The sequence below is a fragment of the Pseudorca crassidens genome, chromosome 1 (genome assembly GCF_039906515.1).
Source record: "Pseudorca crassidens isolate mPseCra1 chromosome 1, mPseCra1.hap1, whole genome shotgun sequence".
Lineage (NCBI taxonomy): Eukaryota > Metazoa > Chordata > Mammalia > Artiodactyla > Delphinidae > Pseudorca > Pseudorca crassidens.
In genome coordinates this window covers 32,339,147-32,357,613 of record NC_090296.1, presented here as the reverse complement: position 1 = coordinate 32,357,613, position 18,467 = coordinate 32,339,147, and the positions used below count along the sequence as shown (strand labels likewise).

The following is an 18,467-nucleotide window of genomic DNA, read 5'->3' as shown; positions in this document are numbered from 1 at the left end:
GAGGTGAGAACTGGAATACTGAATGCAGTTGTCTAAGTGAGTCTCAGAGGTACTGAACAGTTCAGGTCTGAAGGCAGAAATCCTCTTAGGATTGTTTACAGCAAGTTTCTTCTTATACCAATAGGTGACCCAGAGGCAAGGTCTTAACTGGGGTTTTTATTTTTAAAAGCCTTCCCTTTCCACTCTGGCCTGATGCCATTACGTGACAGCTTTCTTTTTCTGAATTCCTAAAAAAAAAAAAAGAAAATGTGTCTGCACATCTTTGTAGCTGCATCATACTCTGAAAAGTACCATTTCTTTTATTATTGTTCTCAACTATTACTTAACGTGATGATATACTTTTAACTTCTCATCTATTTATGAATTCTCTTGACTGTGAGCTCCTCAAGGGTCCTTAACTTGTTCCCTTCCTCCATGCAACTTTCTCAAGTGCCTCTATTCTCAGTAACCGTTCCCTTTGGTTTGCAATATAAATTTGACACTAACTTACATTGCCTTGCCTATGGAGGTAATTGTTTATTATGTGTAAAGGTGTTCTATTCCCAACTGGAACCAAAAAAAAAAAAAAACCCTTTAGGAATGGAGGCTAAGTATTTTGCTTCTTTGTAAAAGTCATAACAAAGCTGATGTCCAATCAACATTTATAAAATTCTTACCAGATGGTCCATGCTAAAAATTGGACACAACTGACTGCCTGAGGGAAAGTCTTCATACTCTTGCTGTCAAGATTATATAAAGCCTATAGCCTGGCCAGTATATTTAGAGGATGGAAATGATTTTCTTTAAGCCAGAAAATTAGTCTTGGTTCAGCTCTCCTTAGTGCTTTAAAACCAACCTTCAATACCACACGAACAGGAGGGTTCCCACCTCATTTATCTCCTTGGTATTCCCTAACATCCATTCATCCGTAAGGCTTCTCCTTGAAACATCCACCAAACTTCCCTAGCCGCTAAAACAAACAAAACTCTTTTCTAAGCCTTCCCCGCAAAATGATTTATTCATTAAAAGCCATAACCAGTGTTCAGAACCTTTCAAAAAACAGTAGCAATCCAAATCCTTTCAACTTAACTGAATTGAAGCAGAGCTGATTTCATGCCCATCCTGCTGGCAGCAGTCCCTTTCTCAGATTTTGCCTGTTAGTCGAAACAAGACTGGTAGATAGCCTGAGTTTTTTCACTGGGTTGGTTTGGCCCCATCGTCATAGTTATAGCTCTGACCACAGTCATTCCAGCTGATCCTTTATCAGGTCTGTAAGGTACCAAAACAGTCACTAGGGTAGCCCAGAGATTAGTAAGGTTTATATTTACATCTCCCGAGTTTTTTAAACAGACTGACTTGCACAAAGCTGGATTATGTCATTTTACCTCAACTTCACCGCAGCTATTATGAGAGGAAATATTGTTCTAAGATTTTTAATTAGCTGCATCCTCTCTTAAGGCTCACTCTCTCACTCCTGCTATGTATCGAATTCTTCAATTAAGATTATCCCTTAATTCTTACATCAGAAACCCAGAAACCAGAGTTATTTCTCTTTAATTCTCCATAAGGCATCACTATTATACTATCATATATGAATATGTGTATGTATGTGTGTGTGTGTGTATTTTTTTTGCTTTCTTAAAAAAGTAGAAATTCTCTCTTCATTCACCTCTGTTTGATACAAAGTAGGTGCCCAAGTAGGTAGTTAGAAATTAAATAAAGGACACAAAAACTTCCCAATGAAGATCATTAAAGAGAAAAATCCTTTCTTCCTCTTATTACAGCTGATCTTTGACACATGCCAGGTAAGAAAAAAGGAATCACGCATGGTGATGGGAAGACTGGACCTCTCCCTCTCTGGGTTGCAGCTGAACTTCTATTGGTGGTCCTAGTAAAATATATAACTCTTCATTTGTTCTAAGCAAGTCCTTCTTTCAGCATTCCTTCAAACAATGCCTTTACTCTCCCACCAGAGTATGAGGATTTAGAGATTTTGAGCAGCAAGGTTCTGGTTGGGTAGCAGTCTCTTTAAATTGTGTGTTGGCTATGTAGAGAGAGGGAAAGTTATGGGAGAATGGCAGGGGAGGAGGGTGAGAGAAAGAGAGAAATGTATCTTCTTCTCCGGGAGCACTGGAAGAAAGTAAGCCTTTCAAAGTCGTTGCCGGTATCTCATGAAGGCCCAGGCTGCTACCATGATGAGGGCAAACACGGGCACCAGCACCACAGTTATGGGAATACCACTTGGCTCCCCTTCACCGTGATGTCCTAGAGGCCCATTCTGCACCTGTAACTGGAAGGGGAAGAAAAATGTTAACTGTAGTGACCAATGTGTGTTTACCACAACTGAAATGTCCAAGTTGACACATTACCTGGGTCTACAGTCTCTATACCACCCAAAGCTGCAAACCCCAAGCACTATCGAACAGGAGTCCTCTCTGTTTGTCCTGAGTTGATACAACAATCTCACCAATTCTTTGGAAACAAAATAAATCTGATGGGGAGGCATTTAACCTTGCTGTGCTACTGACCTAAAGGGACCCCTGAAATAACCTCTTTCTATTTCTGTACTGTCTCCACCAAGCTATATGTGTATCATACCAGGAAAATGAAGATATGAGGTGAAGCCTGTTGATCCTATAGGGAGCCTGGAAATTACTGGCCAGGGGCAGGGTGTGTCCATCTTTCTAGAAAGATTATCAGTCATCAGAGTGCAATAAGAGCAGATCTGAGCAATGTTAACACAGGTGCAATGCCATTATTTAGAAATACTTCCAATTCCCAAAAGGTACCCACTCCTTCCGAAGGTGGGGTCCTGTCCTTCATCCCCTATTCTGTAATACTAGGCAAAGATAAAGGTGAAACCTATATGGAACGGAAGTAAAAGACTCAAAGGTAAATAAGTAAAAATAAATCATATCCTAACAGTTATAATTTTTCATTGCCTAAGCATTCCATTTTGAGGCTGGTGGTCTTTCTTTATTTCAATCAATTTTGTAAAAGGTAGCCTTTCTTAACATTACCTTTTTTTTAAACTGTTTTTTAAAACTGAAGTATAGTTAATTTACAATGTTGTGTTAGTTTCAGGTGTACAGCAAGGCGATTCACTTATATACATATTCTTTTTCAGATTCTTTTCCATTATAGTTATTACACGATATTGAATATAGTTCCCTGTGCTATACAGTAGGTTCTTGTTTATCTATTTTATACATAGTACTGTGTATATGCTAATCCCAAACTCCTAATTTATCTCTCCCCCCTCTGCCCCCGCTATCCCCTCTGGTAACCATAAGTTTGTTTTCTATGTCTATGAGTCTATTTCTGTTTCATAAATAAGTTCATTTGTATCACTTTTTAAGATTCCACATATAAGTGATATCATACAGTATTTGTCTTTGTCTGACTTACTTCACTTAATATGATAATCTCTAAGTCCATCCATGTTCCTGCAAATGGCAATATTTCATTCTTTTTTTACAGCTGAGTAATATTCCATTACACACACACACACACACACACACACCCATCTTCTTTATCCATTCATCTGGACACTTAGGTTGCTTCCATGTCCTGGCTATTGTAAATAGTGCTATGAACATTGGGGTACATGTATCTTTTCGAATTAGATTAACATTAACTTTTAATAGGTAAGTGGCAGCAACTGTGATGCCATCTTTAATTAGATTTAATCTCCTCATTACAATCCATGAAACTCTGATGCCCTCAATCTGAAAGACAAGACTGAACAAACTACCTTTTCTATCCTCTATCCCACCTCTACATCTTTCATTCATTTCCTGATGAGATGTCCTGAGAGAACACACTCAGTAGAAAGACATGGTTTTTAGGGCTAGGCCAATTCCTTGACCAGAAGAATCTGTTTTGTTTGGAGTTATTTATGGAAGTTTCCTAAAAAATGAACCTTGGAAATCACTTCTCACATGCCTTCAAAAAGAACTCTAATCGTATCTAAAGCGTATGCCTATATTTGCTTGCCTTTACCTATTGCATACATTCTCCCATGCTTTCGAAACAAAGAAGAGCCAAGGCAGAAGCAGCTGAATACCAATGTCTCCTATCAACCTGTTTTCTAATCCAGCACGCTGAGATTCTGCTTGCAACCCCAGCTGTTTTCTCAGATATCTTTCGTGCCTTGCCCTCTCCACTTTTTTTTAACTATCTCCTGTTGAACTTTGAAGTCTCACTCAGGAGTTAATGAAGCAAAGACAGCATCAGTTCAAGAGGGAGTAACTTTAAAGGTACAACTAAACTGTGTTGTAAATGCATTCCAAAGTCCTTCGTGCTATGGGAGGAATTATGTCCACTCAGGCTTCTCTTCTCATTATCCAAATTATAAAACACTAGGAACTAAGGAATGGATGTAGAATAGGTGCTAACTTGACTGAATTCTGAATCCCATTTCCTTTTTCCTGGAGCTCCCCTTTGAGCACTAGAACTTTGGTCAAGAGGATCCCCAAGTTGATAAGAAAAGGGTTCGTTGTGGTGATAGGGAAAAGCACATAGTGGGTATCAAAAAACCCACCATCGTTGCACTTAGAGTTTCATAAATAAGAATGTTCAAGGGCAGACATATATTTCCTTCCCTAGTAAGAAATAAAATTGATTCTGGTTGTATTTTTCCCCATTTATTTTAATTTGGTTGTCAAGCTTTATCTTTAGGGCACATTACCTTGAAGCCAGGACCTGGGTTGCAAACATACTGTTATAAATTTCCTTTAATGATAAGCAGAAGTCTCAGAAGACCCCTGCCTGTGCCAGACAGGTTTTTCAAAAGAATGACAGTGAAAGGAAAAAAGCCAAACACACTACTGAAAATTACACCACATGGTTTATTCACAACGTTACAAAAGCCTGGCGGCAGCAAATGACACCTACCCTGTGCTGCACTCTCAGGGACACAGCATAGCCTGCATTACGAAAGAGGTCTACAGCATCCTGGTGCAGCAGGTTCTTTAGGTCTTGGCCGTTTACCTGCCAAAAACAGCAAGGAAAAGTAGTAAGAGACGTAGAATGTGAACTCTCATAAGTCAAAGATTTACTTTCATGTGACCAAAGATTTAAAAAACAAACTCCTACAGAGCAAATCCCAAGGGCTAGAAGAAGGGGTAAAGTTACTTAGAACTCAGAGTAACTTTTTTCATTTTTGAAGCTATGTTTTCCTAGAACTGAGGTTACATGGGCCATCTGAAGAGTACCTAAGTTTACAACAACAACAACAACAACAAAAGGAATCTCTCCTTTTTCTGAGCTCCTACTGCCTGCCCTGTTTTGACACTTGGGATTCTGTTACTGTATTTGTATGTCTTCCACGAGCATCAGCCTGCTTCCCTACAGTTAACATGGTCTCCCAGGTTATCACTCTATCCTTTATATGTCTAATCCCTGGCATGGCCAGCTTCAGCTCTAGAAATACAACTCTGAGAAGCTCTTCCACAATTTAGTTTGATGTGGTACAAATCTACTAGCTCCTTCTATTGTTCTTGTTTTCTTTTGAACAATTTCCCTTGACTCCATGGATATCCCTATCCTCCTCAAATTTACTAAAAACCGTATTTCTGTGATGATACAAACTTCTAAAATGTTTCAGTGAAGGTGAGTCCTACTACTTAAAGGTGAGAGATGTGAAGGACTCTGGTATTAACACTGCTCAGTGTCAGGAGTGACACTGGCCACAAGTGGTATCTATTCTATGCTGCAATCAGTGACACAGCATAGCGTACTTTATGCAAAATCTACGTATCTTTCATACATGTCAATGTCAGCAACGGCAGCAAGAACATCTAATATATTTGGTAGGTTCTGTGCTATATGTTTTACATACATTATCTCACTGAGTAATCACAATAATCCTATGAGGTAGACACTATTTTTATCTTGTTTTCACAGATGAAAAAACTGAAGCTTAGCAAGGCTACGTAATTTACCTAAAGTCATAGTAAGTGTAGAAGCTAGGGCTATAGGGGTTTTATATCCTGGAAGGAAGACTAAAGTGCCCTGGCCTTTTACTGCTCCTTCTGCACGATTATTCCTCCACCTTGACTCACCAGCTATTCTTTCCTCAGCTGAAGATCAAGTCACTGACTTATTCAACCTTCTCATCTTCCTTGTCACAGTTTTCCTTCTCCAAGAGGTTCAAAATTGTCCCTCCACGCTATTTCCTGCCAATATCCTTGTGAATTAATCTATCAACACTTTGGCCTTATAAACTGTCTACCTTTCCAAAGTGAAGAATTCCTGCTCTATTCCATTCTAATCGCCAATTGGCATAAGCCTTCAACTTCAACATTAGGCATGCTACAGCTCCAATATCTCAAATTCTTAAAAAAAAACAATTTCTACTTTCTTCATACTTCCTATACCTCTGTGAATTCCCCCTTTATCCTCATCAAAGCATTTTACACATCTAGGAGTTCCTATTATTTCAAAAAAGCACTTGGAAAACTATTAGAATCCCTCATCCCCACGATCTTCTGCCAGCTTTCCAGTCCTGGGCAACACACTGCATTTACTTTCCTTGTCATCAGTGTGTTTAATATTCCTAGAGAAAGATACACAGTCACATTCTCTACCACAGACGCATACTAGCTGGCTCCTGCTGCATCCTTACAACCCTTCTCATCTGGTGAACTCCCTAATAAATATGCAGTGGTAGCTGTTCCAAGACCTTTCCTACCATCAAACTCCAACTCCAATCACATCTCTCTTCTCAGCAGATTCCTTTGCCTTATCTTTCTTGAGAATACTGAGAACTTCTGACAAACACTTCTCTCCACTTTCTTTCCTTTCCCCTCAGTTCCCTGATCTCTCTTAGTGCTGCTTCCCCCTTACTTCTGAATTAGAGTCCTTTATCTAGGCTAACCCATTTACTAGTGCTCTTGATCATGTTCCTTCCAGCCTCCTGACAGAACTTAAGCAGTCACTTACCCTCTTGACTCCTTAAGTATTATTGTTCTCTGCTCCTTCTTAACTAAAGTTACCCTCATCTATTAAAACACACACACACACAAGTATTCCTTGGAACCCACCATCACCCTCTTCCCATCTTCTTTCTCTCCTCTTTCTTTGCCAATCTTTTTGAAAGAACTGTTTCATGCACTGTCTCCACTTCCTCACCATCCGCTCCCTCTATTTCCTTGTGTTCTTAGTATATGAGGTGGGGGGGGGGGCAGGGAAGAACATGCTGCCCCTGCAGGTCAGCAGTAACTTCCAACCACCAAATCCTATAGCCCTTTTTCAGTGTTCAGACCACCTCCTCCCTTCTGCAGTTCTCTCTTGTCTTAGCTTATGAATACTTGGATCTCTTAGTTCTTGCACTGTTCTGTATCCCTTCCTTCCTTCTTAAGGTAAGTAAATATTCCTCAGTATCAATAGTCCTTTGTCCTCTTCTCTCCCATGGTGAATTTTCACAATTTCAACTATAATCTGCTAGACAACTCCCACATTTTCATCCCTACTTCTACTTCTGGATTTGCCGGTTTCCTGCTGGGTACCTATTCTGCCAGCTGGGGCATATTCTGTTAAGACCCCAACTCAACATATCCAAAGCCTCTTTTTTATTTCCCACAAAACCAAACTATCCTGACTTCTTTCTTATTGACACTACCATTCCTTCAGACTAAAATTTTGGTAATATTTAAAAACTCTCTCTGTCAATCTTTACATACAATATATTGGCAACTCCTGTAGTCTAACATAATAACATTACTCATATGTTATTTTCTTTCTATTGCCCCTCTCTTTAGGTTATGAATACTTTTAGTTGAACTACTGGGATCGCCTTCTCTCTAATTTACTTTCCTCTGGGTCCTCCCTCATTCTAACCTATTCAAACATTACGTCTCCAGATCAATCTTCCTGAAGTATAATTCTGTTCATGCCACTTTATTGCTCAAAAACAAACACAAAACTGGGAGCAGGGGAGGAAAGCGTGCATGCCTGATTTCTCATTCTGATATGCAAAGTCCTCCAGGAAATGAAGGACTGGAAACCTACCTTTCCAGTTTAATCTTTCATTACCCTTTCATACATCCTATGCTTTAGCTAAATCACACAACTCACTGATCCTGGGACATAAAACATATATTCTTACCTTCATACCTGGGCTCAAGCTATACCCATCATCTGAATACCTTTCCCTTTTAAAAAATTCTATTTATCTCCCAAGACTGATCTTAAATACGATTAGTCATGCTACCTATATAGTGTAGAAATGAATACAGGGTTTTCTAGTTGATAGACTGTGATTTCATGCTACCAAGCCACCTTCTGATTATGTCTTGGTTTTCTGGCCGGTAGATTTGTCAAAGGGAAAGAACTGCAGAATTTCTAGAACCATCACAGTGAATTCTCAGACTCAGTTTTCTAGTTAATTCCTGGTAGAGAGAGAATAGGTATGAGATTGCTGATGGTAGTGGGAATACTCACGTAACTAAACTTGCCCATAGGGTAACTGCATTTCTCATTGTAAAGAAATAGGTATTTTCTCTCAGAGGCAGACAAATAAGTTAGTGATGCAGTCTTGTCAACAAATGCCAAAGATGTCATAGCTCCATAACAGAGCCAAGTTTCATAATGATATGAATCCAAGTGGGAAAACTGAGTCACTACATGACATTCAATGACAGGAATACTGAGCTCAAAATAATCTTTGCTGTAGCCGTCAGTTTTAATAGCCGGGAATCACTGTATATTTATTATCATGTCTGGAGCTGTCTATCCATTTTACATGTACTAACTTATTTAATCTTCACAATAGTCCTATAAGTTTGGAACCCCATTTTATAAGTAATAAAACTAGAGAGGCTATGCAACCTTTCCATGGACATACAGAATGGAGGTAGCAAAGCTAGGATTCAAACTCAAGCAGCCCAGCCCCCAAACCTTCACTAACAACACTAAACTTTAGAAATTTACATTGTAAGCAAGAATTTTATTTCTGCAGCCTATCACTATCCATCACATTAATGTTGTAAATTAAATTTTTATTGGTTTTGGAGTTTCAGTTTTATGTGTTATACTATACGTTTAAAAAAATTTAGAGTTGTATGAAGACACATGGTGTTTATATGTTAGTATTTTTATTCATTTTATATATTGAAGTGGCATTCACATTAAAAAAGCAATTTAGTTAAGTGCCACTTCATTGACAAGGCCTTTCTAGATAACTGCACTAGATGTGAATGATTTACTTCCTGAATCTCCATACTATGTAACTATCTTAAAGCTCAAACTGAACTGTCTTGTAACACTTTACGTTGGACTGTAAATAACTTAGGCTGGATCTCAACTCATCATTATCACCCCTATAGTACCTGAATACTGCTCTGAACAACATTTGAGGATAATAAACGCCACACGATTTCCTGAGGTTTGGCTGCAGAGTATACTCTGCAAAAGCCATAACTACACAAAGCCTGGGTGACATTTATTGATATTACACAAAGCTGAAAGGCCTAGACTCTAATAGCAGCTCTAGCTGCCAATGACTCAGTGTGTAATCTTGGTCCTCATGTGAGTTTACTTTTGCTAGCAGGGAAGAAAGACATTGGGTGACATCAGGCAAAGGAGCACAGGCCAATTATACCTTTCAACCCTCCTAGTTAATTCTAAAGGTATCCTAATGTATGAGGTCAGTTACTCTAATTGCTTAAAAAAAAAAAAAAAAGAGGCCTTTTAGAAATGCAAAGGGAGTTTCTTTTTTAAAGAACCATTTCTCATCCTTTGTCAAGTATGCTGGAGGTAAACCAGCTCTATAAAACAAATGATGATTCTTTTTCAACTGACAATATATCTCTCTACTCCAAAGCCAAATTTGCTTTCCAATATTTACCTCCTCTAACTGCTTTTACAGATTCCAGCTCATACTGACTAACCTCCAAGTTCTGTAGATTTTTACCCCTAAATATATGTGGAATCCACTTTCTCTTTATCACCATCCTTACTAATATAGACCAGAGGTTCTCAAAGTATGGTCCCAGGACCAGCAGCATTAACTTGGGAACTTGTTAAAAGTGCAAATTATTAGGTCCCATCCTAGCAATCTGGTGAAGTTTGAGTTAGCTTTAACCTAAACTGCCTGAGTCTTCTCCACACCCAGCCTACTTAATCCACAGATTCCATCAGTGATTTTCCATTTACTGAGTAGTGATTTTTCAAATATAAGTCTGTTGACCCATTCCAAAAGATAGTGAAGTCAATCCAGTGGGTCAAGACCAGTATTTAATTTTAAGTAAGTGAAATTAGAAGAAAACACAAAATATTAGAATGCATCATATATAGAAGAAATAGGTATTATTTTGTTAAACTTTGCTTCAGTTATGTGTGTGTGCATGTATTTCCTATTATGGGTCATAATTCAAAATGTCTGAAAGACACTTGCCTACAGCAGTGCTTCTCAAACTTTATTCATGGGCTTACCCAAGGATCTGTTATAATGCAGATTTTTATCTGAGTGGGTCTGGGTCTGAGGAGCTTCCTGAGACTCTGCATTTGTAATCAGCTCCCAGGCGAAGGCCAGATTCCTTGGACCTCACTTTTACTATCAAGAGCTATTCATTCAACTGAGAAATTTTAGAATACTGCTAAACTTGCTACTTCAGTTTCCTTAACTCATGATATTATAAGTTATATTAAACTTGAGATATGACAGATTTGCAACATGCTAGAAAATTTTGTTAACTGAATGTTCAGAGTGTTGGGATTGTGGTATTCTAGTTAACTGATGGGGAGTCATATAATTTTTTGCTTTAACTGTGGTTGTTATCAATCTATGAGTTTCCTATTTCTTGCCTTAGGAAAGGAGTAAACTGAGTTAAAATATGTTTTCTTGGATGATAAATAATTTTGGATTGCCTTAGGATAATCTAACATTATCTTAGGATAATGTAAGAGTTACTGGAGCACTAACTATATAGGATAATACAAATACAAGTGTATAAAATATAGAAAGAATGGGCTCAATTTAATAAGCACTGACCTCAGATTATACTCTGGATATTTTCATTTTCCCCCAAAATCTTGAAGTGAATTACAATTTGGGGGGAGGGGTCCTCTCTTTCCATTAAAGTTGAAGGAAGAAAAAAAATAGATTATCTAGCTCCAATTAATCAAGCCAAACCAAAAAAGTTATAATTCATTCACAGAGCAAATAATTTACTAGATGCTTACTCTGTTCCAGCTACAGGCCTACATGCTGCAGATAGAGATGAGAAGACAAAGACTCTTCCTTAAAGGTACTTGGTCTAAAGGATTCTGTATATTTCAACGTCTCTGTAGCTGATTGGATGAGGGTTTCTGGTGGGTCTTCCCCATTGATCTAAGACCACAGACTGGTCTTTCATTTTCTTTTAATTTTCCATGGCACCTGGCAGTGCTCTGCAGGCCATCAAATACAATAGTTAATATATGTTGATGACTACTCAACTCTTTTATTCACCAAAGTAAGAATTCTGTTTGAAGAGAATAGGAAATGCAGCTGACTAATGGCCCAATCCATGCCATTCTGTTATATAACAGGTTTGGTCAAAATGGAACATTAATCTGTATCCTATAATCAGCTACATCACCCTGAAGTTATAAGTTTCATTAAACATGTAGAGTTCACTGAGAATTGACTATTCTTGACTATCTACCTCCCTTCATTTAGGTAGACACACAGGAGAAATGAGAAACCTACATAGTTTATTTTTTTACAAAAATATAATTTTCCCAGGTTCTCTGATAGCCTATATAAATATTAAAGCATTCTCACCATCACACACACATACAAATGAACTTTGGGTAAGGACTCTCCAACCCTCATCTCAACTTCAGATCTTTTCTTCTATTGGTAATATCTGTTTTTGTTTCATGGTTGTCAGATACAACAGGGTCTTAAAAATCATTTACATTCATCCACAGTGATCACAAAAAATTAAATTTCACTTTTGATGAGAAAGGAGAAACTGCATGATAAATCATGCAGTTATTTAATTTTAGAACTTGAAATTAAGATAAAACATGGGCATTATTTAGGGAGAAATGGAAAGATTAAATTAATAGTCATTAATAACTCACCTGAAATCTAGACCACTTAATGATACTTCTATTAGTTACCCAAAATGGATATGCACTAAGGAAAGGACATATTATTAGTCTGATTATCTGGCAACAGTTAAAAGAAAGAGTTGGAGCAAATTTTACAACATGGAAAAATAACCATGTGAGGAAACTAGGGAATCCTGTAAAGAATAAATGAGAATATAGGCTAATAAATAATTTAGCATCATTTTACAGAGATTCCAAAGCCAATTATAAGTGAGTACTTAAGTACATCAAAGAGATAAAGTGAGCTCAAGAATAGATGGAACAATTTAATGGTTAATACCTAACAAGTTCACTTAAGGATACAGTGGAAATAGGATGGTGAGGCAATATTTCTTAAGAAACAGGATCTAGAATTTGAATTTTGGAGCAAACTCTTGGCAGGGAAACTGGAGTCAGGGAATATAGCCCTAGATAGAATAGAGAATATGCTGGCCTTTTCCTCTTGCATAAGCTCCATCTTTTTCTCTTTCTGTCGTCTTTTTTTTCTCTCCGTTACCTGTCTTATATTTTTGCCTTTTCTTTGCCTGGCATTTCTTCCTCTCTTCTTTCACATACTTTTTCCTTAATTGGCTAGAACATAACCTTGAATCAATGTCGTACATATATTTGTAGTGTTTTATATCTTGTAGAGATCTTTGTAATAATTCTTTTATTTTGATAGTCAAGTCCTCTTCGCTAAAAATTTTAAAGACAAATGAGCTCAGTTTCTTAGATATCTACTTTTCTTTTCATTAACATTTATCTCCTACCATACCTTTTTAAGAAACTTGAGTGGCCTTCAAATAATTTCTTTTCTCTCTGAGGTGATGGCTCACATAAGAAAGGCTCCTTATCTTGGCTTGTGTCTAATAAATTCTCTCACACTGAGGTTTATGTCTTTTTGTTCCCTAATTCTACCCTTAATAGAAAAGACTAATTTCAGTTTTTATACAGAACCATACATAAACTCTATTATTAAATAACCATGCAACTTTCTGTTTAGGATAACGAACCCTAGCTCCTCACTTATCTTTTAGGAGGCAATATAGTATATGGGTTAAGAGTAGAGGTTCCAAATTCACAGACCAAGTCCTCTGCCATACACTAGTTGAATGACCTTGAGCAAGCTGTTTGACCTCACCAAGCCTCAGCTTCCTTAGCTGCAAAACAGGCATAATAATTGTACCACTTCATAGGGTTGCTACAATATTAAATAAGTTTAAAGTTCTCAGCATACTGCTTGGCACAGAGTGCTCAAAACTTTCTAACCATTCTCATTTTTCAATAATTTACATTTAACCAAAACTTTTTGAGTAATATGGCTCTCTTCTTAACCCCTGTATTTTTCAAGTCCTTCACCATAGAACCTAGTTCCCAGTGTTCTGGAGAGAATGCAGTTATCTGTCAAAATATTAAACTGCATAGTTTCTAACTACATACTATACTTTAATCTTAACCCATTCTCAAGTTTTCCTTACTGTATTTCCTGATCCAAAAGGGCAGGCAGGAATCTTCCCAAGGAAGGAGTTGGGGGTAGGGACTAGGGTCTAGGGAGCCAGGGACAGTGAAGGAGGTGGAAGCCAGTTCTCACCGAGAGGATCTTATCACCCTCCTGGAGCCGCCCATCCAGGGCTGCAGCCCCGTTCTCTTTGATGCGGCTGACGAAGATGCCACTGTCATTGGAGACATACTGCTGATCTGTGCCACCGACGATGTTGAAGCCCAGCCCTAAGAAAATCATGGAGGAGTTGTAAAGGAGATAGGGGTGAAGAAGAAGGAAAGGGATTAGAGAAGAGGAGAAGGAGAAAGGAAAGGCCATGTGGCAAGGGTGGGGGTTGGGGAGTGGGGGGGTAGGAGGCGGGGAAGTTAAGACTGTGATGTAGCTGGTGGCTAGTCATGGGCAAGGTAAATGATTAGTATCACCAACAGAGGTCAAGAGTACCGAGAGTTGCCCACTCAGACCAGGCAGGACTAAAAATACAAACACAATGATCAACATGGTTAGGTGAATATAAAAAGAAAGATCTATACTGAGCTCAGTGAAAAAATAATGCTGATTCTTTTAAGATGTACTTCTGCTCACATTTGATTTTGATTCTGTTGGTGGCATTCAGAGGCCCCAAATCTTGACTTTCCTGCTTAGAAGAAGCTATGCTTTAAACTAATCGGCAAACGAACGGTTCCTTATTTAGTAGGAGAGAGATTCTTAAGCAAACCATCCCCTCAATACTTCTCCTAACGTCAGGAGAGTTTGTGGATGGTGGTGCTTTGGAAGAAATGACCTTGGGAGTTCATTTTTTTTTTTTTTCCTAGTTTGAATTGAGGGGGCAGTACTGTAGGCGTTGGCAGAAAACCTGGGAACTAAAAAGGTAACTTATGCTTCATGACAGGACTAAATCACCAAATTCACTCTTCTTTCCTTTTATACCTCAAGTACAAATAACCACATTCTTGGGTACAGTGATTGCCAAGTTTTATTCACTATAGATAACTGATAACCTATTGATTAGCAACTACCCATTTCCCCCTTTAACTAGCCCCCGGCAATTACCATTCTATTCTTCACTTCAGTGCGTGATTATTTTAAACAAGGATAAAATTTCAGTTATGCAAGATGGAAGTTATGGAAATCTGATGTACAACATTGTGCCTTATAGATAACAACAGCCTTATTAGACACATAAGAATCTGTTGAGAGCAGATCTCATTTAAGTGTTCTTACCACAATAAAATAAAACTGAATTTAAAAAAGAACGAAAATTGACTACCAAGGTAATTTTTCCATGGACCAAACACTAAGTTGTGGGAAGGACTTCATTTTACAAAACCATTTATATAGGGATTTTATCTATGCAATAAAAAGAAATGAAAGAAAAGGGAACTTCCCTAGAGCTTTCTTTATGTCAGGTACTGTAGAATTCAAAGCCACAGTGCAAAGAGAAAGGAGATAGTTAGGAAACAATTGAAAAACAAATATCTGGTGGTACAACTGGAAAAAACAGCCATAATCAGTAGCCTCTTCTACTGATTTCAACAGAAAACAGATACTTAAAAAGGTGAGAGGAAAGCTTATAAGTGACCCTCACAATATTAACATAAGCAGTAGCGAATCGATCTATGATTTATGGAAACACATGGCCAAAGAAGGAAGCAGCAGGAAATGTCTAATTGAAATATCATACCTCGTGTACAGTGTACCTATAGCTAGAGAATAAAAAGAAGAATACATAATAGAAAGAACTTCCACTGGAAGATGACTATTTCAGTTTCTTTAAAGGGTAGGGTATGAAAATTTTATGTTACTAAATGGTTTCCCTCAGAAAACTCTTAATTTGAATCATAGTGGGTGGGAGGTATTGGAAAGGGGATGGGAGGTAGTTAATTTAGATCAGATGGAAAGGTAGGTGGACCTTGATTATAAAAGGCTTTGAAATAACTTTAAGACTGTGACAGGTTTGAGCAAGGTGGTTGAGGCCAACCAGCCTCTCTCACTACTGGAAGAAACTATCTGGAGAAAATCTTTCAATGAAATTCAATATCCTCACCAAACACTAGAGCTGCCTCTGGGGATCCTGGGAACAGGAAGTATGTGTTAAGCAGCTGAATGCAACATAGTAATTAGGGAGAAAAGGGACTCTGCTACTGCTTATTTAAAGCTACAGAACAGTGATTAAAAAAGGAGAGTGGGGCTTCCCTGGTGGCGCAGTGGTTGAGAGTCCGCCTGCCGAGGCGGGGGGCACGGTTTCGTGCGCCGGTCCAGGTGGATCCCACATGCCGCGGAGCGGCTGGGCCCGTGAGCCATGGCCGCTGAACCTGCGCGTCCGGAGCCTGTGCTCTGCAACGGGAGCGGCCACAGCAGTGAGAGGCCCGCGTACCACAAAAAAAAAAAAAAAAAAAAGGAGAGTGGATGGTGACCTAAATTGGAAGGAAATCCAAAACAGAGTATGTGTATAGCTGATTCATTTTGCTGTACAGTAGAAACTAACACAACATTGTAAAGCAACTATACTCCAATAAAAATTAAAAAGAAAAAAAAGGAGAGTGGAAAAAAATGTTACCAAAATTTTCTATAAACAAACAAGTGTAGTCTATTCCCCCCATCACATTATATAGGCATGTTTATAACCATGTTTATTGCTACTTCAATTGTAAATGAACCACACCAATTAATATGAGAATTTCTGGACTGACATGAAGTCCCTTTCTACGGTTACAACATTTACAAACTGAACTTATCTATAATTTGAAGCATCGCTGCAATAAACGGGAATCACCGAAGAACTGAGTACCAATACTACCAGTTTAAACCTGGGCCCCATGGATACCTACGTAATCCTCTATCCACTTACTCAGTAAAAATTATTGATCATTTACTGTGTGTCAGGCACTGCATTATATTCTGAGGAAAACATAAAGCTAAACTGGACAGTCCCTGCTTTAACAACAAATAGAAATTTATCCTTTTTCCTGTACCTTTTAGATTCTGCAGAAGTCAATTAAAGTCAGAAGACCTGGCCACAAATTCAACTCCATAACTTACTTGGTATGCGGACTAAAACAAGTGAGTGTATCTCTGATCCTCAGCTTCTTCTGTAATGTAAGGATTATAAATTCTGTCTTCTCTATCTCAAAAGGTAGTTGTTAGCATCCAATAACATAAAATCTGAAAAACTCCTTTATAAACTATGTAGTGGTTGCTATATGGAGTAACTGCACTAAGAGTAGTTGTCAATAAACTAGTAGTTCCTGGAAGATGGCGGAAGAGTAAGACGCGGAGATCACCTTCCTCCCCACAGATACACCAGAAATACATCTACACGTAGAACAACTCCTACAGAACACCTACTGAACGCTGGCAGAAGATCTCAGACCTCCCAGAAGGCAAGAAACCCCCCACATACCTGGGTAGGGCAAAAGAAAAAAGAATAAACAGAGATAGAAGAATAGGGACAGGACCTGCACCAGCCGGAGGGAGCTGTGAAGGAGGAAAGGTTTCCACACACTAGGAAGCCCCCTCGCGGGCAGAGACTGCGGGTGGCGGAGGGGGAAAGCTTTGGAGCCGTGGAGGAGAGCGCAGCAACGGGTGAGGAGGGCAAAGCGAAGAGATTCCCGCACAGAGGATAGATGCCGACCGGCACTCACCAGCCCGAGAGGCTTGCCTGCTCCCCGGCCGGGGCGGGCGGGGCTGGGAGCTGAGGCTCGTGCTTCAGTCGGAGCGCAGGGAGAGGACTGGTGCTGGCGGCGTGGACACAGCCTGCAGCGGGTTAGTGCGCCACGGTTAGCCAGGAGGGAGTCCGGGAAAAAGTCTGGACCTGCCTTAGAGGCAAGAGACTTTTTCTTCCCTCTTTGTTTCCTGGTGCGCGAGGAGAGGGGATTAAGAGCGCTGCTTAAAGGAGCTCCAGAGACGGGCGCGAGCCGCGGCTAAAAGCGTGGACCCCAGAGACGGGCATGAGACGCTAAGGCTGCTGCTGCCACCAAGAAGCCTGTGTGCGAGCACAGGTCACTCTCCACATCCCCCTTCCGGGGAGCCTGTGCAGCCCGCCACTGCCAGGGTCCCGGGATCCAGGGACAACTCCCCCGGGAGAACGCACGGCGCGCCTCAGGCTGGTGCAACGTCACTCCGGCCTCTGCCGCCGCAGGCTCACCCCGCACTCCGTGCCCCTCCCTCCCCCGCGGCCTGAGTGAGCCAGAGCCCCCGAGTCAGCGGCTTTAACCCCGTCCTGAGCGAAGAACAGACGCCCTCCAGCGACCTACATGCAGAGGCGGGGCCAAATCCAAAGCTGAGCCCCTGGGAGCTGTGAGAACAAAGAAGAGAAAGGGAAATCTCTCCCAGCAGCCTCAGAAGCAGCGGATTAAAGCTCCACAATCAACTTGATGTACCCTGCATCTGTGGAATACATGAATAGACAACGAATCATCCCAAATTCAGGAGGTGGACTTTGAGAGCAAGATTTATGATTTTTCCCCCTTTTCCTCTTTTTGTGAGTGTGTATGTGCATGCTTCTGTGTGAGATTTTGTCTGTATAGCTTTGCTTCCACCATTTGTCTTAGGGTTCTATCCGTTTTTTTTTCTTTTTCTCTTAATAATTATTTTATTTTAATAATTTTATTATATTTTATCTTTATTTTATTTTACTTTATCTTCTTTCTTTTTTTCCTCCCTTCCCTCCTTCCTCCCTCCTTTCTTTCTTTCTTCTACTAATTCTTTCTTTTTACTTTTTCTCCCTTTTATTCTGAGCCGTGTGGATAAAAGGCTCTTGGTGCTGCAGCCAGGAGTCAGTGCTGTGCCTCTGAGGTGGGAGAGCCAACTTCAGGACACTGGTCCACAAGAGACCTCCCAGCTCCACACAATATCAAACGGCGAAAATCTCCCAGAGATCTCCATCTCAACACCAACACCCAGC

The 18,467-nt window shown here is 39.6% G+C and overlaps 1 protein-coding gene across 1 annotated transcript in view; it reads right to left on the bottom strand.

Moving 5' to 3' along the window:
* Positions 1 to 519: 519 nt before the first annotated feature.
* Positions 520 to 18,467, bottom strand: part of SYNJ2BP (synaptojanin 2 binding protein) — a 44,266-nt gene continuing 26,318 nt past the window's right edge. Inside the window, exons 2-4 of the mRNA XM_067731947.1 lie at positions 13,655 to 13,791; positions 4,876 to 4,971; positions 520 to 2,269 (exon numbers count right to left, since the gene is read on the bottom strand). Of these exons, the coding sequence (XP_067588048.1) occupies positions 2,129 to 2,269; positions 4,876 to 4,971; positions 13,655 to 13,791 (374 nt within the window). The 3' untranslated portion in view covers positions 520 to 2,128. The remainder of the gene's footprint in view (positions 2,270 to 4,875; positions 4,972 to 13,654; positions 13,792 to 18,467) is intronic.